The sequence below is a fragment of the Schistocerca americana genome, chromosome X (assembly GCF_021461395.2).
Source record: "Schistocerca americana isolate TAMUIC-IGC-003095 chromosome X, iqSchAmer2.1, whole genome shotgun sequence".
Classification (NCBI taxonomy): domain Eukaryota; kingdom Metazoa; phylum Arthropoda; class Insecta; order Orthoptera; family Acrididae; genus Schistocerca; species Schistocerca americana.
Genome location: NC_060130.1, coordinates 798267520 through 798294708, shown reverse-complemented (window position 1 = coordinate 798294708; position 27189 = coordinate 798267520). Strand labels below are relative to the sequence as shown.

At 38.3% G+C, this 27189-nt stretch overlaps 1 protein-coding gene across 1 annotated transcript in view; it reads left to right on the top strand.

Moving 5' to 3' along the window:
• LOC124554998 (delta-1-pyrroline-5-carboxylate dehydrogenase, mitochondrial) overlaps positions 1–27189 on the top strand; it is a 111765-nt gene that overhangs the window by 47822 nt on the left and 36754 nt on the right. Inside the window, exon 8 of the mRNA XM_047128738.1 lies at positions 19916–20138. Coding sequence (XP_046984694.1) covers positions 19916–20138 — 223 coding nt within the window. The remainder of the gene's footprint in view (positions 1–19915; positions 20139–27189) is intronic.

Sequence of the window (27189 nt, the reverse complement as noted above, 5' to 3'; positions counted from 1 at the left end):
TATTAGAAAAAGGTAGGAAGATTTTTCTGTTTAGCAAAAGTGACAAAAAGCAGATTACAGTGTACCTGATGGCTCAACACAAAAGTTTTGTCTCAAGTACAGATAGTGTTGAGGATCAGTGGACAAAGTTCAAAACCATCGTACAATATGCGTTAGATGAGTATGTGCCAAGCAAGATCGCAAGAGATGGAAAAGAGCCACGGTGGTACAACAACCTAGTTAGAAAACTGCTGTGCAGGCAAAGGAAACTTCACAGCAAACATAAACATAGCCAAAGCCTTGCAGACAAACAAAAATTACGCAAAGCGAAATGTAGTGTGAGGGGGGCTATGCGAGAGGCGTTCAATGAATTTGAAAGTAAAGTTCTATGTACTGACTTGGCAGAAAATCCTAAGAAATTTTGATCTTATGTCAAAGTGGTAGGTGGATCAAAACAAAATGTCCAGACACTCTGTGACCAAAATGGTACTGAAACAGAGGATGACAGACTAAAGGCCGAAATACTAAATGTCTTTTTCCGAAGCTGTTTCACAGAGGAAGACTGCACTGTAGTTCCTTCTCTAGATTGTTGTACAGATGACAAAAAGGTAGATATCGAAATAGACAACAGAGGGATAGAGAAACAATTAAAATCGCTCAAAAGAGGAAAGGCCGCTGGACCTGATGGGATATCAGTTCGATTTTACACTGAGTACGCGAAGGAACTTGCCCCCCTTCTTGCAGCGGTGTACCATAGGTCTCTAGAAGAGCGTAGCGTTCCAAAGGATTGGAAAAGGGCACAGGTCATCCCCGTTTTCAAGAAGGGACGTCAAACAGATGTGCAGAACTATAGACCTGTATCTCTAACGTCGATCAGTTGTAGAATTTGGGAATATGTATTATGTTCGAGTACAATGACTTTTCTGGAGACAAGAAATCTACCCTGTAGGAATCAGCATGGGTTTTGAAAAAGACGGTCGTGTGAAACCCAGCTCGAGCTATTCGTCCACGAGACTCAGAGGGCCATAGACACGGGTTCACAGGTAAATGCCGTGTTTCTTGACTTCCGCAAGGCGTTTGATACAGTTCCCCACAGTCGTTTAATGAACAAAGTAAGAGCATATGGACTATCAGACCAATTGTGTGATTAGATTGAAGAGTTCCTAGATAACAGAACGCAGCATGTCATTCTCAATGGAGAGAAGTCTTCCGAAGTAAGAGTGATTTCAGGTGTGCCGCAGGGGAGTGTCATAGGACCGTTGCTATTCACAATATACATAAATGACCTTGTGGATGACATCGGAAGTTCACTGAGGCTTTTTGCAGATGATGCTGTGGTGTATCAAGAGGTTGTAACAATGGAAAATTGTGCTGAAATGCAGGAGGATCTGCAGCGAATTGACGCATGGTGCAGGGAATGGCAGTTGAATCTCAATGTAGACAAGTGTAATGTGCTGCGAATACATAGAAAGATAGATCCCTTATCATTTAGCTACAAAATAGCAGGTCAGCAGTTAATTCCATAAATTATCTGGGAGTACACATTAAGAGTGATTTAAAATGGAATGATCATATAAAGTTGATCATCGGTAAAGCAGATGCCAGACTGAGATTCATTGGAAGAATCCTAAGGAAATGCAATCCGAAAACAAAGGAAGTAGGTTACAGTACGCTTGTTCGCCCTCTGCTTGAATACTGCTCAGCAGTGTGGGATCCGTACCAGATAGGGTTGATAGAAGAGATAGAGAAGATCCAACGGAGAGCAGCGCGCTTCGTTACAGGATCATTTAGTAATCGCGAAAGCGTTACGGAGATGATAGATAAACTCCAGTGGAAGACTCTGCAGGAGAGACGCTCAGTAGCTCGGTACGGGCTTTTGTTGAAGTTTCGAGAACATACCTTCACCGAAGAGTCAAGCAGTATATTGCTCCCTCCTACGTATATCTCCCGAAGAGACCACGAGGATAAAATCAGAGAGATTAGAGCCCACACAGAAGCATACCGACAATCCTTCTTTCCACGAACAAGACGAGACTGGAATAGAAGGGAGAACCGATAGAGGTACTCAAGGTACCCTCCGCCACACACCGTCAGGTGGCTTGCGGAGTATGGATGTAGATGTAGATGTAGAACTGTTGAGGTAAACATTTTTATGTTGTTTAATAGAATATATAGGGATTGTCTTTCATTTACAGGTGAAGCTTTGAATAATGTAGTCACATCCAGATTTGTTTTTAAGAATTCAGAAGGATAGGGCTTAGCAAACAATACTTTCATTCGAGTCGGCTTGAGATATCCCGGTATGCCTAAGTGCTCGATACAGTATCAACATTGCTCAGTCATGTGACATTTGACTTACACGGTGTTAGTGCAAGGGGTACATGAGAAACTGCGAACTAACCACAACAACCTATTATTGTGCTTAAAATATGACAGTTTTGTGAAGCACAGGAGGAAATAGTACTAAATTCTATCATGTTACAAACTACTGTTGTATTTAAACAAGTTTATAATAAAATTTCTCACAAATGTATTGATACTGTGAACAAACACTAATGTTGTTTTTTAAGTGAAGGTAACATTAAAAAGTATAAATGTTATCCTTTAAAAAATATTAATTGTTTCTGAACCCAGATCAATATTTGATGATGCAAGACTGTAATGATTTACTAAGTGGGTTGCAAATAAGAAATTCGGTCACTGTTCACATATTAGAATACTGGGTAAAAACGTTACCAGCTTTTAATCAGCTTTGGAATGTGATGGTGACATTCAAATGAAACAAGAAGTTAAGTTAATACAGAATAAAATGTCTAACAAACAAAATCATTCATATTAAACTGACTTTAATTGTTGTGAGAATAATTTACAGTGGCAAGACCCATGGTGGAGATAGTACCAAAAGACATCAGTTGTTCGCAGGATGAGTGAAAGTTCAAGAATTGGACTGAATCATGAGTGCAATCTTCTATTTATGTATTAGTTGCTGTTGTTACATATGATTTACACGCTAGAAGATATTGCAGTCTGTGTTTAACAAGTGCTTAGGCACAGCACTGTGGAAGGGTTAGAGGGGAACAGTGATACCAGCTTTATTGAGAACTACAGGAATGCAGCAAATTACGACATGTTGCCAATGATGGGAATGTAGAATGTGTATTTTGGCTTTTTAGGAACGTGTACCATGTTTAAACTGCAATTTGCATGAGTCCATTTGTTGTTGGAATTGAATTGACTTTAAATTTGGACGAACACTCAAAGTAATACTCATTTCTGCAGGAGACAGTAAAAGTCTAGATAGGGGCCAGTGGAGTACTTACATGTTTCTTGCAACAGTGTTGTCTTGCTACAGTGTATGATGGAAACAAAAGAGGGTGTGTCAGCTGCTGGTTCAATGCAACCAGTGAGGGAGTGGCTGGAAGACGATACGTTTGGAAGCAACTGGCATTGTAATATTCTCACGTTAGTATAGAAGTGAAATTCGTAATGTATTTGGATAAAAAATAGCTGTGTTCTCAGGTTCCACAGCAACCACAACCTCACAAATCACAATATGCTTGGAAGAAACCGCCAAATATTTGTGACAACAAAGATATAAATTTCGCAGCTGTGCCGTTATTATTATTATTATTATTATTATTATTATTATAATAATAATAATAATATTATTTCTATTTTTTTTAATTTGCAAATTGACCACTTAGGATCACGTTACAATTTCATTTCTTCTTGACTGAAGTTTCCTCTTTCTCCAGTACTCCTTCATATGGATGCTGTGCTGTTGCTTCTGTGTTCATCCGTCCAGGGTCTTCCAGTCTTCTTAGTTCTTTTGAATTGAAATCCTTCCAAATGTTGAGTCATGGTCCAAAATGTTTCCCTATTTAACATCTAAACTTCCTGAATGTTGAACCTTTCCAGATCTTTACGAGCTTCCTTAATTCATGTCATTGTTGTCTTCTTTTACCACAGATAGTTGAATATCCTTTTGGTTAGTCTGGTTTTGTCCATTCTGTACAGGTGTCCTAGAAATGACAACCTCCTCTTTTTCATGGTCTCCGAGATTTTCTTCCCCTCATTGTAGATTTCATTGTTGCTCCAAAGTTTCCAGCCAGTTTCAACCTGGGATGGACCAACGATTTTCTGTAATATTCTTCTTTCTAGTATCTCCAGCTTTCATTCAGAGGCATTCACTGGCCTACAGGCACTCTATTGTTATCCCAGCATTGTAGTGCTGTATTTTGGCATTCCAAGAGATGCACTGTTTGTTGTCAATGTTTTTAATTAATCCGTAAGCTCTCTCCATTTTTGAGATCTGTTCCCCCACAGCAGCTTTCTCCAGTCTGTTCTCTTGTATGGCTTCACCGAGGTATTTGAATTTTTTTTACCCTCTGAATCCATCCAGTCTCTGTTTCAAGGAATCGTGGTCCGTGTTTGTCACTTGTCATGACTTTGGTCTTCTCTTTTGAGATCTTAAGTCCTGTCTTGACAGTGATCCTTTCTAGTAGGTCGATCTGTATGGCCGCTTCTTCTAAGTTCTCTGAAAACATTGCAAAATCATCAGCGAATGTCTAGCAGTTGCCTTTGATTACTCCCGATTTTCTTCCTAGACAGATTGGGCTATTCCCTTTATTTTCAAGTTCGGTATTCCAAATTCTCACAGTCTTCTCCACGACACAGTTAAATAGTATTGGCGATAATCCATCACCCTGTCTCACACCTGTCTTTATTTCAAATGGTTGGGACATTTCTCCGATAAACTTCACTTTGGAAGTTGTGCCTCTTCAGATTTCTCTGATAATGTTTACCAGCTTTTTCTTGACACCAAATTCTCTGATGATCATATTTAGAGTCTCTCTATTCTCTCTATCGACCGAGTCAAAGGCTTTTTTGAAGTCAATGAAAGAAAACACTATATTTTTGCCATTCAGCATTCTGTGTCAGATTATTGATTTCAAATTAAAAATTTGTTCTGCACAGGAGCAGCCTTTCTGCAATCCACCCTGGTATTCTCCATGTTGTTTATGTAGGATTTCTTTAGTTCTCTTCAGCAGTATCTTGAGAGGATTTTGTAGGTGACTGGGAGTAGTGACACGCCTCCATAGTTGTTTGCATCTTGATTGTCACCTTTCTTATGGAGTGGGTGGATCACTGCCATTTTCCATTCATCTGACAGTTTTTCTGTCTCCTATATTTGCTGGAAGATTCGGCATAGGTCGTCTAGGATTTCCAGTTCTGCCCATTTCAGCATATCTACTACCGTATTTACTCGAATCTAAGCCGCACTTTTTTTCCGGTTTTTGTAATCCAAAAAACCGCCTGCGGCTTAGAATCGAGTGCAAAGTAAGCGGAAGTTCTGAAAAATGTTGGTAGGTGCCGCCACAATTAACTTCTGCTGTCGAATATATGTAACGCTACACAGGCATGCTTTGCAGGCACAAAGATAAATACTGGCGCCAAAACCTCTGCGCCAGTAAAAAAAAAAGGTGGAAGACGAGCTTTTTTCTCCGCCCCGAGTTTCGACCACTACATCCTCATACGTTATCCAATGAAGTAAATACAAATTCCGTATTGTTCATCTTCGAAAGTAGCAGCATTTCAATGTACTACGAAAATCCAACTGGCAAGACTGTTTGGGATGTTTGTCAATATGGCCAACTCTACGTTCTGAATTTTTTCCTACCTGTGAGAAGAGATTGTTACTAATAGGAACTTTTATGAATTGTGAATCACATGCAGTATTCTCTTCACCATAAGAATAATACGAATATAAACATTTTGCCATGTATTCTTTAATATAAACATTTTGCCATGTATTCTTTTGTGTTTGCTGCTATCCCATTTAAATCCTGTCTGCCTAAGAAACTACGAAACTCGAGTGAGACAACAGCAAATTCGGAAGAATATACATATTATGTCATGTTTATATTCACATTATTCTTATGCCTAATAGTGATACAGTCAGAAATGAAGCACGACAACTGACTAGATTTTTAAATCTAAGATGACTCTAATTTCTGTGCAGAATGTAACGTACTAAAGAGGCGTCAGCAAAGATTTTCAAACAGAGAAAAATTTTCGCTAAACTCTCGTTCAGAACATCTTCTATCATACGCAGTCTATTATTTGGTGCTTGTTGATCATTATCAAAGAAAGCATCAGTGCAAGTAACAACAAATAGCAGTCTCTTGCCATTGTTTCGCTAATGAGATGATTCCTCTCTTTTTTTTATTTTTTTTTATTGTAAGCAGCAGTAGTGCACACAAAAGCAAGCCATGCCATGAGCGGGGACAGGTCGTAAACACTCATTATCAGAATGCGACAAACAATGCATGACACAGTACAGTAGTGCATTTTCAGCTTAAAGTGACGTAAACACCTATAACAAAGAGAACGGCACTTATCAGATCAAAGAAAACTAAGCAATAAATTCAAACCACATGAAGCACATGAAAAAGGAAGGGTACCCGTATAAATACGGACAGAGCATCTGACGCATAGCAATGGCTACCTGGTAAAGCTTAACTGCTAAGCTTACGACTCGAACCAAACTACTGTAGCTGTATCGTCATTCATTCGACCTAAACTGTGTGTCATATTACAATGGACCAACTTTGTTTCGAGTCGGAGGTGTGGCCTAAAACTTTTCTCTCCCCTTGAATTTCGAGTCTCAAATTTCAGGTGCGGCTTAGATTCGGGGAAATATTTTTTCCTTGATTTCGAGTCTCATTTTTCAGGTGCGGCTTAGATTCGAGTGCGGCTTAGATTTGAGTGTGGCTTAGATTCGAGTAAATACGGTAATATTGAGTCTTTTCCATTGACCTTGTTGTTTTTGAGACTTTTTAGGGTTTCCTTTATTTTTTCTTTTGTCCGTGACATATCGTAAAAGTTCTTAGGAGGAGCCAGAACTTACAGTTTGTTGGTTGGAGGTGGAACAGCTAGTATATTGCAGTTTTTTTGATTGTTCAATCCAATTTTGCCCTGTTCATTTTTTGAAGCTTACACTTGGGAGCTGGTATCCTTTGAGCTTGCTTTGAAAGTTTGAAAGAAATCTCTGCTATTATTTTTTGCTAAGCTGTCCTGGAGATTTTGTAATTTTGCGTTCTCAAATTATTGATTGACTCTGCAGAATATCCTTGATGTTTCTTTTCTTTGTTTTCTGAATTGATCCCAGTGTTCCATATTTCCTGAACTTTTCCATCTTTCCATGTGTCAACTCTCTTTTTGAGTGCTTTCTCACACTCTTCATTCCACCAGATTGTCTGTTTTGTCTTTGTCAGACCGAGTGTCTTCTTTGCAGCTTCATAGATACCTGTATGGAGGTGTTGCCAGGTCTCTGTTCTAGAGGAGCGGATTTCTTCTCTGAAGTTATTTATAATGTCTTGGTCGATGTTCATTCAGTTGGTGAATATTTGGTCACTTTGGGTGCATCTCTCTTTCATTTTAGTGGGAGAAAATGCATTTTAAGTTTGGAGAGATAGTGATCAGAGTCAAATTTACAGTTTCTAATTACTTTATCATTCATCATTTCTCTAGTGTTTGTCCTGGTTATTGCTACATGGTCTAATTGGAATTCTCGTACGTTGGGATTTGGAGATACCCATGTCTTTGCTTTTCTTGGGAGTTTCCGAAAATGAGTTGAAATTAGTTTCAACGGGAAAGTTTTGCAGAGTCCAATGAGCCTTTCTCCATTCTGATTTGTTCTCCTGTGTGTTGGGTAGTCTCCTATTATGTCTCTATATTTTCTTTCTCTCCCGATCTGTGTGTTGAAGTCTCCCAGAAGGATATTTGTATGGTTCACAGGTATCTTGGAGATTTCTGTTTCCAGTAGATCCCAGAAGTCATCTACTTTCAGTGGATTCTTCTTGTTGTCTTTCTTGTTTTTGCACTTGATTGTCAATATGGATAATCTTTCAGATTTTGATGAGATGTGTATGACATTGTTCACTATGGTTTTTTTTTTTTTTTTTAGTGTAAAAAGCAGTCCCCAGGAGAGGGGTGTTAACAATTGTCTTTATTGCTGGCTTTCCTTTGAATACTCTGTAGTGTTGTGTGTTCTTGATGTGCTCATCTAGGAATCTGGTCTCTTGTACAGCCAAGATCTGAATTTCATGCTCGTCCAGGAGCTTTTCCAATTCTTTCTGTTTTCTGACTTGAAGGAGCAAATTTACATTTATGGTCCCAATGAAGCATTTCTTCCTGAATTAAAAAAAAAAAAAAAATGCTCTGAGCACTATGGGACTTAACATCTTAGGTCATCAGTCCCCTAGAACTTAGAACTAGTTAAACCTAACTAACCTAAGGACATCACACACATCCATGCCCGAGGCAGGATTCGAACCTGCGACCATAGCAGTCGCGCGGTTCCGGACTGCGCACCTAGAACCGCGAGACCACCGCGGCCGGCCCCTGAATTTCAGTTTGGAAGGTGTTTAAACGCGCTCTGACTCATCTTGTGTGTGGATAGTGGGACTCCCCAGAATCCGAGGTCCTGATACATTGCGCATTGCAATGGTGGATTCCTTTTTCAAGTTACTAACTAGGGTAGTGCTCTTATATAGTGATAATTCCATTCTGTATATGAAATTGTTTTGTGTAAGTGGAGGAAATAGATTCCAAAATACAATCGGATTGTTTGTCCGAAATGATTGTTTTTCGTGGTTTACTCCACTAGGTTATTCCGCTCTCTCAGCCTTTGGGAACTGAGATTCCTCTTCTGCCTTTGAGACCATTGACCAGGTTTCACCTAGTAATCCTAGACAGGAGCTTTTGCTGGGTGTTACCATCTGAAGCCAGATAGACTCAAGTTTTTTTTTACAAAGTTGTTACTCCTCCCCCTCCTCCTTCCTCATCTCTTGCAAATGAGTCTCCGGGCTTGGGACCGGCATAGAAGAGTTATATTATTATTATTATTATTATTATTATTATTATTATTATTATTATTTAAAATAGTGATGCCAGTTGAAAAAAGTAGGAAAGAAAACAATCTGCAAATTAATGTAAATCATTTCATTTTGTTTATTTTATTCCTCCTTGTCCTGTCAAAACGTAGACAACCAATAAAAGGCATAAATTTAGAATAGATATAATGTTAACGTTTTTGGTGGATACATAATATCAATAAAACAGTTTGCAATTTTGATTAGACAGAATATGTTTAAAAAAATTCCTCAAGAAGTTTCTTGAAAAAGAGAGGGTTGTCTTAAAATCAGAGTAATCATATACTCAGGTAAATATGGTAGTTTCGGAGAAAATTGCACGTACAACTGAAAATGTAACACTTTCGGGAAAATACATTTAATGTCATTGATACAATGTGTTCAACTTACCTTCAGAGTTAAAACTCGCCAGATCCGTAGCTATCATTGTCGTGGGTTTCTGTATCCTCCAACTTATATTCAGAGGCCCTCTTTTGAATTTTACCCTCTTCTCATCTGAAGGGTACTTTTCTCAGCCTCCTGCACCCTCAGCTGATCAATTGACAGTAACACTTCCTTTATGTTCACCAAATGTTCTGTCCCCATATCAGTGAAAATTTTCAACCTGCTGACATGACCCATCATTGAAACACAACACTGCATCCATAACACCAGTCTTTAGGTGTTTGAGGCCCATACATACTGTTATAGGCAAGCATTCTACATGTGGTTATTGAGACTTCTGTTGGGGATTAGAGTTCTCACATTTGCATTTAGCAAGCAAGCAAGTTTTTGCTAGCAAAGTCCCTGTGGTTAGGTTTTATAGCACATCTGCTTTTGACATTGATGGAGGTGATTGTGTTTATATACATCATCAGTTACACTAGCGCTCTGATACTTACAACATGTCTCAGGGCCCTTTGGGTAGGGAGAATGACAGGGGTCCTCATATTTAGCAGTTCTGTGAAAGAATGTGGCCCACACAGTGTTTCTAATGAGTATAAACAGTAAGATTGCTTCTTGAAATCAAGCGTCTCCTTCAAAGCAATATGATGAGTAAAACTTAAGCAGAGTGCTGCTTTGATGTTCAACTGTTATCTACTCTCTCTTAGCACTGGGGTGACCAGCATGGAAAGCAGTGGTCAAAGAACAGATAGAGTAAAGGAAGAGAGTCTGCTACATCCAGGATTAACACAGCTGAATTGACAAATTGTCATGCTCTCTCTTTCCTAACAGTATAAGTCAGTATACAAAAAACATAGATATTCTTGTTCGGGAAGAAATGGAGTATAATTTAACACAGTAAGAAAAGTCACTATTATGTCATTTTTACATCCTGATTCTTTTAAGCAGTATTCTAGGATGGACTGCATGAGTGTTTTGTTTGCAGTCTCCTTTGTAGACAGATTGCATTTTCCTAGTATTATAGCACTGAACTGCAGCCTGCCACCTGCTTTACATATAATTGAGACTATGTGACCATTCAGTTTTGTATTCTGGCAAATTGTTGCACCCAGGTATTTGTACAAGTTGACTGATTCCATCTGTGACTCATTTTTCTTATAGTCATAGGATACTATACTTTTTTTTTTTTTTTTTGTGAAGTGCACAGTTTTACATTTCTGAACATTCAGTGCAGGTTGCCAATCTTTGCACCACTTTAAAATGTTATCAAGATCTGACTGAATATGTATTCAGTTTCTTTCAGAGAGACTTCATTACAGATAACTGCAGCATCTGCAAAAGATCTGAGTTTACTATTAAAATCGTCCACAAGGCCATTAATATGCAACATCAACAGCAAGTGTTCTACCACACTCTCATGCATCCTCCCTTAAAAAAAAAATAAAAATTAAAACCCTCAATCCAGTCACAAATTACTCTTGATATCCCAAATGGTCATATGTGTGATACTAAGCAGACATGGGATACTGAGTCAAATGCCTTTCAGAAATCTAGAAATACTGCATCTGTCTGACTGCCTTGATGCGTGGCTTTCAGGACGTCGTGTAAGGAAAGTGCAAGTTGTGTTTTACACGATCGATGTTTTCAGAATCCATGCCAGTTGGCTTGGAGGAGGTTGTTATGTTCAGAATACCTCATTATGTTTGAGGTCAGAATATGTTCTAAGATTCTACAACAAACGAATGTGAGGGATATTTGGATGGTAGTTTAGTGGGTCACTTCTGCTATCATTTTTGTAGATGGGTGTGACGTGTAGTTTCTTGCAACTACTAGGTATTGTTTTTTTGTTAGAGGGATGTATTTGGATAATAGTTGAAATATGGGCTGATTCAACACAAATTCAGCGTAAAACTGATTGGGATTCCATCAGGTCTTACAGTTTTTTTCAGTTTTAATTATTTAAGCTGTTTCTCAATGCCACTGATGCTAATATCTATTTCACTCACCTTTCCAGTGATGTTGTTGTGGTCTTCAGTCCAGAGACTGGTTTGATGCAGCTCTCCATGCTAGTCTATCCTGTGCAAGCTTCTTCGTCTCCCAGTACCTACTGCAACCTACATCCTTCTGAATCTGCTTAGTGTATTCATCTCTTGGTCTCCCCCTATGGTTTTTACCCTCCACACTGCCCTCCAATACTAAACTGGTGATCCCTTGATGCCTCAGAACATGTCCTACCAAGCGATCCCTTCTTCTAGTCAAGTTGTGCCACAAGTTTCTCTTCTCCCCAATTCTATTCAGTACCTCCTCATCAGTTATGTGGTCTACCCATCTAATCTTCAGCATTCTTCTGTAGCACCACATTTCGAAAGCTTCTATTCTCTTATTGTCTAAACTATTTATCTTCCATGTTTCACTTCCATACAGGGCTACATGCCACATAAATGCTTTCAGAAATGGCTTCCTCACATTTAAATCTATACTCAATGTTAACAAATTTATCTTCTTCAGAAAAGCTTTCCTTGCCATTCTCAGTTTACCCCAAACAACAAAACTCATTTACTACTTTAAGTGTCTCACTTCCTAATCTAATTCCCTCAGCATCACCCGATTTAATTCGACTACATTCCATTATACTCATTTTGCTTTTGTTGGTGTTCATCTTATATCCTCCTTTCAAGACACTGTCCATTCTGTTCAACTGCTCTTCCAGGTCCTTTGCTGTCTCTGACAGAATTACAATGTTATCGGTGAACCTCAAAGTTTTTATTTTTTCCCCATGTATTTTAATTCCTACTCCGAATTTTTCTTTTGTTTCCGTTACTGCTTGCTCAATATAGAGATTGAACGACATCGGGGATAGGCTACAACCCTGTCTCACTCCCTGCCCAACCACTGCTTCCCTTTCATGCCCCTCAACTCTTATTGTAATTAGCCTTTCGCTTCCTGTATTTTACCCCTGACACCTTCAGGATTTGAAAGAGAGTATTCCGTCAAAAGCTTTCTCTTAGTCTACAAATGCTAGAAACGTATGTTTGTCTTTCCTTAATCTATCTTCTAAGATAAGTCATAGGGTTGTTATTGCCTCATGTGTTCCAACATTTCTACAGAATCCAAACTGATCTTTCTCGAGGTTGGCTTCTACCAGTTTTTCCATTCGTCTGTAAAGAATTCTTGTTAGTATTTTGCAGCCATGACTTATTAAACTGATAGTTCGGTAATTTTCACATCTGTCAACACCTGCTTTCTTTAGGATTGGAATTATTATATTCTTCCTGAAGTCAGAGGGTCTTTCGCCTGTCTTATACATCTTGCTCACCAGATGGTAGAGTTTTGTCAGGGATGGCTCTCCCAAGACTATCAGTAGTTCTAATGGAATGTTGTCTACTCCCGGGGCCTTGTTTCGACTTGGGTCTTTCAGTGCTGTGTCAAACTCTTCACGCAGTATCATATCTCCCATTTCATCTTCATCCTCTTCCATTTCCATAATATTGCCCACAAGTACATCGCTGTTATATAGACCCTCTGTATACTCCTTCCACCTTCCTGCTATCCCTTCTTTGATTAGAAGTGCGTTTCCATCTGAGCTCTTGATATTCATATAAGTAGTTCTCTTTTCTCCAAAGGTCTCCTTACTTTTCCTGTAGGCAGTATCTATCTTATCCCTAGTGATACATGCCTCTACATCCTTACATTTGTCCTCTAGCCATCCCTGCTTAGCCATTTTACACTTCCTGTCAGTCTCATTTTTGAGATGATTGTATTCCTTTTTGCCTGCTTCATTTACTGTATTTTTATATTTTCTCCTTTCATCAATTAAATTCAATATTTATTCAGTTACCCAAGGATTTCTACTAGCCCTCGTCTTTTTACCTACTTGATCCTCTGCCGCCTTCACTATTTCATCTCTCAAAGCTACCCATTCTTCTTCTACTGTATTTCTTTCCCCCATTCCTGTCAATTGTTCCTTTATACTCTCCCTGAAACTCTGTACAACCTCTGGTTCTTTCAGTTTATCCAGGTCCCATGTCCCTAAATTCCCATCTTTTTGCAATTTCTTGTTTTTATCTACAGTTCATAACCAATAGATTGTGGTCAGAGTCCACATCTGCCCCTGGAAATGTCTCACAATTTAAAACCTGGTTCCTAAATCTCTGTCTTGCCATTATGTAATCTATCTGGAACCTTCCAGTATCTCCAGGCCTCTTCCATGTATACAACCTTCTTTCATGATTCTTGATCCAAGAATGAGATGAGATGCTATGAGAATTAAATTAGGGCAATATTTGTGGGTTTTCCTTTTAAAGGAACATATGAGAATGGAGTTAAGCATTTTTGCTTTTGATTTGCTACACTGAATTTCAGTACTTGTCTCATCAATGAGTGACTGGACACTAACTTTGGTGCCACTAACAACATTTACACATGACCAGAATTTCTTTGGGTTGTATGAAACGTGTTTTGATAATATTTTGCTGTGGTAGTCATTGAATACTTCACACATTGCTTTCATGAGAGCCAAACATATTTCATGTAGATCTCCGTATCTATAGCCCTATGCTTTGTTTTACACCTATTATACAGTAGTCTCGGCCACTTTAGAAATTTCTTTACAGTAACTATATACCAGTGGTTCACAAGTGTATTCAGACTACCACCCACTTAGCCAAATGCACTCGTCCTTAGTGCCCCCCTAAATTTTCCTATATTAAATTTTAAAATCTAAATATGGGAAGGTGGCCCACAAAGCTTTTCTCATTTTTCTAAATTCTTTTAAATGTTCTTCACATAATTCTGCCCACATTTATGATTTATACAGATAAAATATAAGTATAAACACAATAAGATTACTTCTTGAAATCGAGTGTCTCTTTGAAATCATTATGATGAGTAAAACATAAACAAAGCGCTGATTTGATATTTACTGCTGCTTAGTGCTGGGGTGACCAACTGGAAAAGCAGTGGCCAAAGAATAAATAGAGTAATGAAAGAGAGAGAGTCTGCTGCACTCGGTATAAACACAGTTGAATTGGCAGAAAGGGGTGTGTTGTTTTAAAACAACAAATTGACATTTATTTTAAATTTTATAACTAAACAATGACTTTTGAAATGTGACAAGATAGTATTGATATTCTGAGTCAACACTCAAAAACCTTAATGCGATGGATTGACTTGATGAAGATACAGGGTTACTGAGAAGTCCGATAACATTTGAAAATGCACTAATTCACAGAAATGATATGGGGTTTTATTGAAACTGAGAACAAGTGCAAAAAACTGGTCAACCGATGGGGCTGGACAGCAACACATCAGTGACACCGCATGAGAATTGTGTGTAAAATGAGCTGTATCGAAAGAGGTAGTCAGATGTGCCAGCAGTTGCAGCATGGTGACTTTACCAGAAAGGCATGATTTTGCTCCATCCAAGATCTCTTGCACACTTTATTTGGTGGGGATCACAAGCTGAGCCACCACTTCCATTGTGCTTGGCCTCCGCGATGCCCAGACTTGAGTCTGTGTGATTATTGGTTGTAGGGCTACCTCATGTTGCAAGTCTGCCATGATTGTCCAATCTCATTGGAGATGCTAAAAGACAGTATCTGACAGCAATTTATCACCATATCTACTGATATCCTGTACAGTGCTGTTCACAACATAGTCCCTGGACTACAGTTATTGTTGATGAATGATGGCTGACATGTTGAGTATTTGTTAAAAAGAACATCATCTTTGTTGAAAATGAATTGTTATGCTAGCTATTGCTTCTGTAGCATATGAAGCACCATCTTTTTGTCATTTTGTGCTCTTTATTTGGATTTGATGAAACCCCCATGTTATTTGAAGCATTTATGTCTATATAAAATTTTCCGATATCTGGTTTAATCCAGTTAATAAGAGCCTCAGATCTCGACATTGAGTAATCTTAAGTTAATGTCTTTGCTTCACCACATGCTGCACCACCACATTGCAACCATCTTCTACCAAATACAATGTTTGGAATGAAATACGAATCTTCTTAATCCACTATTATCTCCATACTGCAGGAGACTGGCCAGTGATCTTTTTCTGTGGGCAAAACTTCTGATAAGAAATCTTAAATTTTGGTTTGAGCTCTCATTCTTTTTTTTAGCTTCCGTAGTTATTCCTCCAAAATTCCCATTTTCCCAATACCTGAAACTTGATTTATCACCCAGTCAAGAATTTCTATCAAAAGCAGATTCTTAAGTCATTCAGGCATATCTTCATGCAACATACTCAAATGATCACAGTAAACTTGCAGATCAGCAGCATGAATTCCATTCTTTTTATCTAACACCGAGAGGCTTGGAAATCAGTATAACTCTCGACAGCCTAGGTTTCTCTTGAACGAAGCCAAGTTTGAAACAAATATTGAGCTCACAGATGTAGCTTTGAGAAGACTGGTTTTGTTACCCCGCAGTTGGACCTTAATTTTATTAACTTTTGCAAACAGACCTGACAAGTATGCAACATCATGTCTGATCACTTTTAATACTTCACCAAGCAATGAATTCTTTCTTTCAAAAAATTCCACAACAATATCAAAGAGTTCATAAAATATCCTAGCACAGTTGCCTTTTGATAGACATTTAACTTTTGTATACTCATCACAGTGCAGCCAAAAAAGTCTGTCATTGAGAGCTTTGGATTTAATTTTATTCACTGCAGCAATGACAGTCTAAAGTGATTTGTAAGAACAGTCACTTAGGTTTCTTGCCACTAAATGTTGGTGATGAATAACAAAGTGAATTCTAAACTCACCCAGAACAGCTTTCTTCATTGGGTTTTCCTTCTTTCTGAAGAATTGTTCAATACCACACCATATATTGATTTTCCTTTGGTGTCTAGTAGCCTTGCAAATAATAGCTCATGAGCCAAGCTTCTACATCCTTTTTAAGGCACATACAAGCTAAAGGTAAAGATGCAGACTCTGGTAAAATTGACTCAAGTTGTAATGCAAAATCAACCATTCTAAGTGTAGAGTATAACATGCTTTCTGTGTTATGAACCATTTCATCTGTTTGCCTTTGCACAGAACTGGTGCTCAGTAGTGTAGTCTTGATTATCCTCTATGGTGACTTACTTAACACAGATTGCAGTACTTCACCAACACATAGTAGGATGAATCCCATACCTATTGTATGTCATTGTCCAGACTTAGTTGTCAACAATGAAATACTGTATGCTGCAAGTAAACCATCAGTATTTTGCTGTGAACCCTTGCGAAACATGTTTGAGAGAGTAGTTTGCTCCTCAAATTTATTTGGAGGGACTTAAAGAAAGTTAAATTTGTGGTCACCTTGTCAGGATGTGCCTTTCTTAGGTGTTCATTTATTGTGGAAAGCTTCATGGCCTTATTAGAGAAGACTCTTTCACATATTAGGCACACTGATAGCTGATGGTTTGTAGGCCCTGGTATACATTCATATTTCTGTTACTCTGTGTTATATTCTGCATGTTTCTTCTTAATATCTGCAATTTCTTTTCTAAAATATTCGGCATTCGGAACTGAACTTCATAAAAAAAATTTCATTATATTTCTACAATTATAACATACTGTTATTAACATGTGGCAATCTGTGGAGAAAAAAAGAAAAAAAGTTGTTTATGTTTGGGCTCTGCATCTTAATAAATTTAAAAATGTATTACTATATCCTCAGTAGGCTATTAGGCCTATATTACAATTTTGAAACCTACCTGGCTAGTGAGCTTGAAAGGTACGATAATAAATCGTGTTGTTTCTGGCTCCTGTGCAATGCCCTCAGTATGTTTCATTGTAGGAAAAATGTATTAAATAGAGTAGCACAAATCCAACTGGATCAGCACAGGCAACCTGTTTTTATTTTAAGAGCAAACTTGTGTATCAGCAGTGGTTACTATTCATTATTTTGACAATTCTCATCAGATGTCAGCGCCAACCAGTGGCAAAAGCTCAGTGCGAGGAGGATACAGCTCAGTCGCTCCCCCACAGGCCAATATACTTTGACTGCCCGCTTGGTTGCTCCCACCACCTGCAGGATGGCAGTACTTACTACTTTGCTGTATACCAGGGAGGGTTCTCCTCATCATGAACTGCTCTACAGGGTACATACAGGGATTGGACAAAAATATGGAAACATTGCAAGAAACGCATGCTTGAATTTAAGTACAGATTCTAGCCAAGGCTGCATGTTGTAGCACTGTGTTTGACCACAGAAGGCTCCTGTTCAATGTCCTCAGTGTGTTGCAAGTGTCAGTTGTGGTCAAAACAGTATTCTGTATAGTTATGAGTGCATTATGTTGGAGCTAAGTGAATTCGAACATGGGCAGATTATTGGTGCTCATATGGTGGGTGCTTCCATAACCAAGGGAGCCAAAGTGTTTGGCGTTTCAAGAGACACGGTATCAAAGATTTATACCGGATGCAGGGAATGCAGAAAAACATCACGTGCTAAGTAACAATGTGGATAAAAGTGTGTGTTAAGTGATTGTGACAGACAGCCACTAAAGAGGATTGGGACACAAAATAGAGGATGACAGCTGCAAAAGTCACTGCAGAACTGAATGTCACACTCAGGAACCCTGTCAGTGCCAAAACACCATGAAGGGAGCTCGAGAAGCAGGGCAATCTTGAATTCCAAACCTGCTCATCAGTGATGAAAATGCCCGTTATGGGGGCATTTGGTCGGATGAGTGTCATTTGGTCGGGTGAGTCTTGTTTCACACTGTTTGCAACTTCTCGCCTAATTTACATTCCAAGAGTGAAACATGGTGGGGGTTCGGTGGTGATTTGGGCAGCTGTCTGTGATGTTCCATGGGCTCCATGGTTACCCTCCAAGGTCAGATTACTGCCAAGGATTATGTGACCATTTTGGCTGGTCATGTCCATCCATGGTACAATGTTTGTTCCCAGTGGTGATGCAATGTTCCAAAATGACAAGGTCCCTGTTCACACAGCATGCATCATCCGGAACTGGTTGTGTGCATATGAGGGTGAAGTGATTTCGTTTTTTTGTGCAGTAGTTGGGCACTAACGGGGATGAATGTGTGGGTGCATTATTGTGATGCAGGAGCCATAAGTTGTCTTCCCACCATTCAGGTTGTTTCCTTCACACATTTTCTCGCAGGTATTGCAGTAGTTCTCGATGGTACCATTGATTAACAGTTTGTCCTTGTGACACGAATTCATGATGAACTAATCCTTCAACGTCAAAGAAAACTATCAGCATGGCTTTGACATAAGACCTGACCTGAACTGACTTGACGAGCTTTTTTCTGTCTTTGAGAACCTTTCCCAACCCACTGTGAAGATGGGACCTTGGTCTCACCATCATATCCATAGACCCATGTCTCATCACCAGTTATGATTCTCTTAAGGAACATCTCATTCTCATTTGTGCAATCCAAAAGCTCTTCACAGATTGTGAGGCATAGGTCTTTCTGATCTTTACTCATGAGCAGTGGGACGAACTTAGTGCCAACACGATGCATTCCAAGGTTCTGTGTCAGGATTTCATGACATGATCCAACTGAGATGTCACATTCTTCTGCAGACAATCAGTCTTTGATTGGCCTGCGCAATTTCATTGGTGTTCCAGATATGAGCATCCATCGGTAAACATCGAAGGGTGTCCTGAGTGAAGGTCATCTTCAACTTCCGTCCAGCCATTTTTAAACCATGTGAACCATTTGTAACACTGAGTATGGCTTAAGGAATTATTACCACAGGCTTCCTGCATCATTTGGTGTGTCTCTGTAAAGGTTTTCTTGAGTTTCATGCAAAATTTAACGCAGATCCATTGCTCCTCTAACTCTGCCATCTCGAAATTCGCAAACTCAGCGACACAACGTTCTACTCAATACAGCACTGAAAAATAACTGACATGCAACAATGAAACATCTGGCAGTTACACATTATATTAGTGTGAAATTATGAATGTCCAGAATTTTTTGAACAGGTCTCGTTTACTGATATTCAGATATTTGTTTCATACAACCCATTTGGGATTAAAACTGTTATCCTCCAATGACTGGAAGAACATTCTGAACAATACATTTTTGCATCGAAGTACCACTGCTAATTGTATACAAAGATATTACATGCCACAGTACTCCAGAACTAGATTTTCAGCAAATATTGTGGAATCTTCTTTAAACTTCCAACTTTTTGGGGCACAATGATATCTTGAATATCTCTTTCATTCCTTTTGTCACAGCTTTCATATGTATCTGCTAGCCTCACTTTTTATCCTCATACTCTGTGCACCCATCATTTTACTTCAATTTTTCTCTGTTCTGCTTCATCTTCTGATTGTTCTTACTTTTAGTTGTAAGCTGTAAATAAATATTTGTGACAATCTATCCACCTTTAGAGTGTTTAGTTATATATGTAGCAGCATTAATAAGTTACATAGGTCTTAAGTAAAATGCCCCAGGTGTCATTCATTCATAATAGCTATATGGTAGCAACTAAAGAACATAAAAATAATGGTAGTTACTCTGTATTTTGTATTTTTTTCGTTTCCATTCCATACATTTTTTAATAAAATGCTGTTACATATAAAGTGATTTTCCTCATAGCATTCTGATAAAAGAGAATTTTTTTTTTTTTTTTTTTTCAGGACATTCGAGGTACTTTGGAAACTTGTCGGCAATAACGTAAGCCGTTACAAGAGTTATCCACGATTGATTGGTGAATGTGGTGGTAAAAATTTCCACTTCATTCATCCAAGTGCTGATGTTGAGTCTGCGTCCCTTCAGACTATCCGTTCAGCATTTGAGTACCAGGGACAGAAGTGTTCCGCTTGTTCACGACTCTATGTGCCTGCATCATTGTGGCCGAAGGTAAAGCTAATTATGCCTTAAAATAATCAATGTTGTAAACTTACAATTATACAAATATCTGTAGCATTTAAGTAACAGTTGAAGTGACCCAGGAAAACCATATTTAAATAAAAATAAACTAAAAACTCTAGATCAAGTCCAGGTCATATTATCCATTAGCACATTTCCACTTGCTTTCATGGAAATTCCCCCTTTCCTTTCTGTTTTCTTCCAGGGTGGCAGATTTGTAGCCACTCACTTCCTGTGAACTCCAGTAATGACTTTTGCAGCTTTAATACATAAATATTCTGAAATGGTTGTGGAGAAATGTCTGAAAACCCTGTCATGGCCAGCTTTCATCCCAGAAAGTAGGCCATTAAGTGGACCACTGGATTTAACAGCAAAGGTCAAGTCCTTGCCTGACCTTCCACATGTAGGTTTTCCATGGTTTGTCTAAATCATTGAAGCCACATGCCAGGATGATTGCTTTAAAAAAGAACATTAGCTGAATTCATTCCGAAATTGTATCCAATCTGAGCTTGTACTCAAGCCTTAATGATGTTCTGTTCATGGGCTGGTCCACTTGTTTACTATAGCTGATTAAATGTAATGTCTGTCTTTTCTCCACAGCCTTTTTTGGATAAGTGTAGCAGGTGGTTGAAATGTTAATAGAAGTTTAGTGGACATGTGGGTGATACCATCTTAAGGTACTGTAACCCGCCTCCCCCTCCCCCCCTTTTGTGGTTAGAGTGTTAAGAAGATATAACATTGACATGGAAGCACTCTCCAGGACACAGCTTCTTATGTATACAAAAGACTACCAATGAGCATCAAATACATGGAATGGGCTTTGCTATCAAGAACAAGCTTCTCAGGCACCTGGCTGAGCTTCCAACTGAGCTTAATGAATGCTGCATGACATTAAGATATTAACTGGGTGGTAAATAACATGCCACAGTATGCCCCCACTCTTAGATTATGATGATGATATCAGAGAAACATTCCATTCAGATCTGGATGACATTGTATCAAATATCAGTTGCCAAGTCAAAATAATCTTACTTGGTAATATTAATGCTAAAGTAGGGACCACAAAGTGTGAAGTGATGTAATTGGCAAGGACGATGGCAGTGAAAACTCAAGTGACATTAGACTCTTCTCAAAACGTGCTTAACATGGATAAACAAGTACCAACACCATCTTTTGACAAAAGTATCATTTCAAAACAGCACGGTAGCAACCTCGATCAAAGCAGTGGTATCCCGTTGACTACGTGATAGTCCACAGGAAAGATCTACAGGAAGTTTTCATCATGAAAACGACTGGAACTAATGACATCTGGACAGACCATGAACTTCCTAGATCCGTCATGCATTTGTCTCTATCCCCTCAAGAGGAGGAAACAAGAGAAGAGCTGTAACCACACACATGATTCCAAAAAGCCTGGTAAGTCAGAATATGCTTCTCAGTACAGAAAGTGTTGAAGGAATGTCTTGATGTAATGCAGCAGTGGAAGAGCTTGGAGACCATCATTCTGGATGTTTGCAAAGAAACGGGATATAAAAATGAGAAACATCAGAACTGGTTCAACAGAAAGGTGATGAAATTGAAGCATTAATATCAGAGAACAGGAATGCCTTTTATGTGTGGCCTTCTGTATTGCCAAAGGAGATTTACAAATAACTATCCATGTGTTCAAGAATGTGTGGTGGATAACAATAGCAATATTTTGCAAACAAAAGTATGGGACAGTTCTTCCAAGGCACAGAAGCAATTTATGGTCCCACGACCTTCTACAAAAGATCAGTTAGGTTTAGTAAGAAGAGTGCACTTCTAAAAGATCAGTGTCTAAAAGATCAGTGCTCCATGATGAATGGGTGGAAAGAACATCTACAAGACCCGAATCAGTACTAGATGAAGTGTTTTATTAAGCAGGCAAAGGAACATGAGGCAACAGGTCATGATAGTACCCCATCAGAAGCTCAAAGAGGATGGTGAGGAATTCCTAAGACATATCCAGGAACTTATTGTCAAAACGTGTACCACTGAAGAAATGTCTCCTGATTTAAGAAACTGCAGTAACTGCTGGGGAATATAGTAACTGTCTGCCTGTGGAAAGCTAATGGCTTGAATTCTCACAGATTGTACCATTCCCTTTGTGGAAGATTTGCTACCAGAGAGCCAGTGCAGCTTCCGGGTATTAGCAGCATGTCAGCTTCAAGAAAAATGCAGAGAACAAAATAGACCTCTTTACATTGCCTTTATTGGCCACGCTAAAGCATTTGACATGGAAAACTAGAGCTTCGTGGAAGCTTGTAGCTCTGTATGGTTTTCAGCAGAAATTTATTACTATCTTGAAACTAATTTACACACAGATCACATCGACTCTGCTAGGGAGTGATTCCATCTCAGTACCAGTATTAAGTAACAATGTGTGATTATCCCAACATTGTTTTCCCTGTGTGTTGCCATTGTCATGCAGCTGAGGGGGCAAAACTCAAAGACTTCTGATAACACAACCTTGATTCACTGCCAGGTCAATTGAAGCACTGCTAGTTTATCAATTATTTCTCATATTGCTTTCTTATTGGGCAATTTAAAGTCTTTCATATTTCCTTTCTTTTTGCAATAAACAGAAGGTGGCTTCATCGCATTGTATTCCTAATTAAGACTTCGTGTGTGTATTCCACTTTTCAAATTGCATTGTAAATATGTTGCTCATATTCTACCTAATTTTTGCTCACATGCGTAATATTGAGTGAGGAGAATGATTCCATGATAGTTTTGGTCTCATATAAAACAGAAGCTGGTTTCATCGCATGGTGTTCTATGGACTTGCTTATATTTGTTCCTTCTTATGAGTCCGTGCTCAATTTAAATGCATTATAATTATATTGCTCATATTCTGCTTTATTTTTATTACTATCCATTTCTCATACTTTTTCAATGGAGAAATCCATATTAGAAACTTTTGGCAGAATTGGCATTCAACTTTATTCAGGGTGTATATGCCCTGAGACAAATGGGAACTCTGGGAGAAAACTGGGAATATTTTCATTGGGGAAAACCCTGGGAATTTTTTATTGTTTTAGTTCTGAGTTAAATTTTTGTACTTTTGACTGGTAAGAACTGATATTCTAACAATTTTACTTTAGCCTGCTACTGGAGTATACTACTGCAGCAATAAAACAAACTAGAGAAAAACACCAAAATAAAACTTAAGTTGCAAAGAAAATGTGCCATTTACAACAACAAAATATAGCGCACACACACAAGCGTCTGCTGACAGCAAAATGTGTCAAAAGGCAATAGGATGAAAATATGCAATACTATGTAACAACAAAGTGCTTTTGATGTCATGACTGTTTACATTTCTAACAGGTCATGGGAAAAAATTGCAAATGATGGTTTGAAAAGCTTTACTTTCAGAGTTCCCCCCATGAACCATGGACCTTGCAGTTGGATGATTGACTGATCTGGCTTTGTAACACTAACCAAAACGGCCTTGCTGTGCTGGTACTGCGAATGGCTGAAAGCAAGGGGAAACTACAGTTGTAATTTTTCCCAAGGGCATGCAGCTTTACAGTATGGTTAAATGATGATGGCGTCCTCTTGAGTAAAATATTCCGGAGGTAAAATAGTCTCCCATTCAGATCTCTGGGTGGGGACTACTCAGGAGGATGTCGTTATCAGGAGAAAGAAAACTGGCGTTCCGTGGGTCGGAGCGTGGAATGTCAGATCCCTTAATCGGGCAGGTAGGTTAGAAAATTTAAAAAGGGAAATGGATAGGTTAAAGTTAGATATAGTGGGAATTAGTGAAGTTCGGTGGCAGGAGGAACAAGACTTCTGGTCAGGTGAATACAGGGTTATAAATACAAAACCAAATAGGGGTAATGCAGGAGTAGGTTTAATAATGAATTAAAAAATAGGAATGTGGGTAAGCTACTACGAACAGCATAGTGAATGCATTATTGTGGCCAAGATAGATACGAAGCCCACGCCTACCACAGTAGTACAAGTTTATATGCCAAATAGCTCTGCAGATGATGAAGAGATTGATGAAATGTATGATGAGATAAAATAAATTATTCAGATACTGAAGGGAGACAAAAATTTAATAGTCATGGGTGGCTGGAATTCGATAGTAGGAAAAGGGAAAGGATTATATAAGATGAACATGAACAAAAGCAAAACGAGGATAATGGAATGTATTTTAATTAAATCAGGCGATGCTGAAGGAATCAGATTAGGAAATGAGAAAAAGTAGTAAATGAGTTTTGCTATTTGGGGAGCAAAATAACTGATGATGGTCAAAGTAGAGAGGGTATAAAATGTAGACTGGTGATGGCAAGGAAAGCGTTTCTGAAGAAGAGAAATTTTTTAAAATCGAGTATAGATTTAACTGTCAGGAAGTCATTTCTGAAAGTATTTATGTGGAGTGTAGCCATGTATGGAAGTGAAACATGAACGATAAATAGTTCAGACAAGAAGAGAATAGAAGCTTTCGAAATGAGGTGCTACAGAAGAATTAGATGGGTAGATCACATAACTAATGAGGACGTATTGAATAGAATTGGAGAGAAGAGAAATTTGTGGGACAACTTGACTAGAAGAAGGGATCGATTGGTAGGACATATTCTGAGGCATCAAGGGATCACCAGTTTAGTATTGGAGGGCAGCGTGGAGGGTAAAAATCGTAGAGGGAGACCAAGAGATGAACACACTAAGCAGATTCAGAAGAATGTAGGTTGCAGTAGGTACTGTGAGATGATGAAGCTTGCACAGGATAGAGTAGCATGGAGAGATGCATCAAACCAGTCTCTGGACTGAATACCACAAGAACAAACAACTTTCAGTGTAAGTTTCCTTTTAGGCAAGGCAAATTATGTTATGTATGAGACTGTATGATGAATGTATTAAATTGCGGATCATTTGACTCTCATTCAAAATTTAACACTTTGAGGAACTTAGGAAAATTTTGGGTCCAAAGGACCAACCATCTATACCGTTATTTAAAATTTTACTAGTGCAGCTGTGCTTTATATATTTTAAAGTGTAACACACCCTAAAAACGACCAAGCTTCAAGGTTAGATTTTCATATTTCTTTTAGTTCTTTCCTAGATAATAAATCATGCAACAACACGGCAAAAATTATAACTATCCCTAAAAATGTGTGAGGTGAATTCTTGAGCAATTTCACATGGAAAGGTCAAAGTGCTCGACAGAATGTGTATTGGGTCAGGTAACCCATGAAATGTTCTGTGCACAGTAAAAGCTCAGCTTTCCATGTAACTGTACTGTATATATTTTAATGTAAACCATTAACTTTTCCTAATTGTGTGTTCACACTCCTTTAACAATCATGTTGCTATAGGCTGACTACATTATGTGTCCTGTGCTTTGAACATCTATGAAGGTCATGTGACACGCAATCTCAATTTCAGTGCTTCGGAAGCTAGTGTGCTGTATTTGGTGGAATTAGTTCCCCCCCCCCCCCCCCCTTAAAATGCTAGAATGTTCTACGCCCGTGTATAAAACCTATACCATTCAAAGGACTGATAAGTTTTACAGCTCCGAGGGAAAGTATATTGTCAATTAACATGGAAAATATATGCTTTTGCCTGGAATATAGTGTTGTTTCACCCAGGAATAATATATTTTAACCAGGAAAAGTCCAGGAATATTTTTTTCTTGTCTGCATATACGCCTTGTTATTCAGTCTCTTCACTGAGTGAGTATGGAATTCTGCTTTGAATGGCACTGTCTCTTGTCACTGACACGGGAACTTTTCCAGTTGTAAATATATGATCTTGATAAAACTTGGCAGGTGTGTAAAGGGGGCAAAATAATGCAACACGGTTTTATTCGTTTTTGCCCAGTTTCACTTTTAAGATGTAATACACACCGTGAATGGTAATTTAGCATATTAGGTTTAGAGGGAATAACTCCATAACCATGATGGATAAAAAAATGTGTTTTGTATAAAAGTTGAATCATAATTAATGTTCTTGAAAACTGTCTAATTAGCTTTTGAAATAATTTTAAAATTTCCCAAATACCACACCAGCATTAATTAATTATGAAAAATAAAAACTTTTGTTACAACATAATATAAAGAAGCTTTCATGCCACATCCATCCATGTGTAATAAACCAGGTTTCTGAAACACCTTTTTTGTAAATACGCTGTATACGGTGTGATGTTGGAGTATTCTCAACATACCTAATTAAAATATCTAAATGTTCATTATTATTTGTTTTACTTATTTTCATTTCATGTTTTAAGTTGTTGTTTTATGTTTTAAGTTCGTGTTTTTTGTTTTTAGTATACCATTTCTCATATGTAAATTTTGTTAATTCAGAACAATAAGAAACTCATTATTATGATACAATATCATTACAATAATGGTAATCTGTAAACAAATGCATAAAACATAACATTTTTTTACACAATGCACACAAAATCAACAAAATTTCTTCACGTAATACGTATGATGGATAGCACAATAGAAAACAAAATTCAGCAGGGTTTGCTCATAGTGGCAGCCTATCATTGAAATATCCAGATTTATTTCAGGCATATTTTAGTATGGAAAACCTTGGCAAAGAGAATTGATTATGTACTAGCCACTGCAGCTTGATTATATTGTTTCTCAAGTGAAGATTTGACATAACCATTCACCAGAACTATATCTGAAAATCTTCATGTTCTCCCAACATCGAATGCCATATACACACATCAAAAAAAGTTTTGTATGACCTCGGTTCCGAGAGTTCCAGAACCTGTACAAAAAATTGGAATAGAAATCAACATAAACATTTCCGCCCTTTTTATTGCTCATGAAAACCACACATTGGACATTGAACCACCATACAGCGAGACCTTCAGAGGTGGTGGTCCAGATTGCTGTACACACCGGTACCTCTAATACCCAGTAGCATGTCCTCTTGCATTGATTCATGCCTGTATTCATCATGGCATACTATCCACAAGTTCATCAAGACACTGTTGGTCCAGATTGTCCCACTCCTCAACGGCGATTTGGCGTAGATCCCTCAAAGTAGTTGGTGG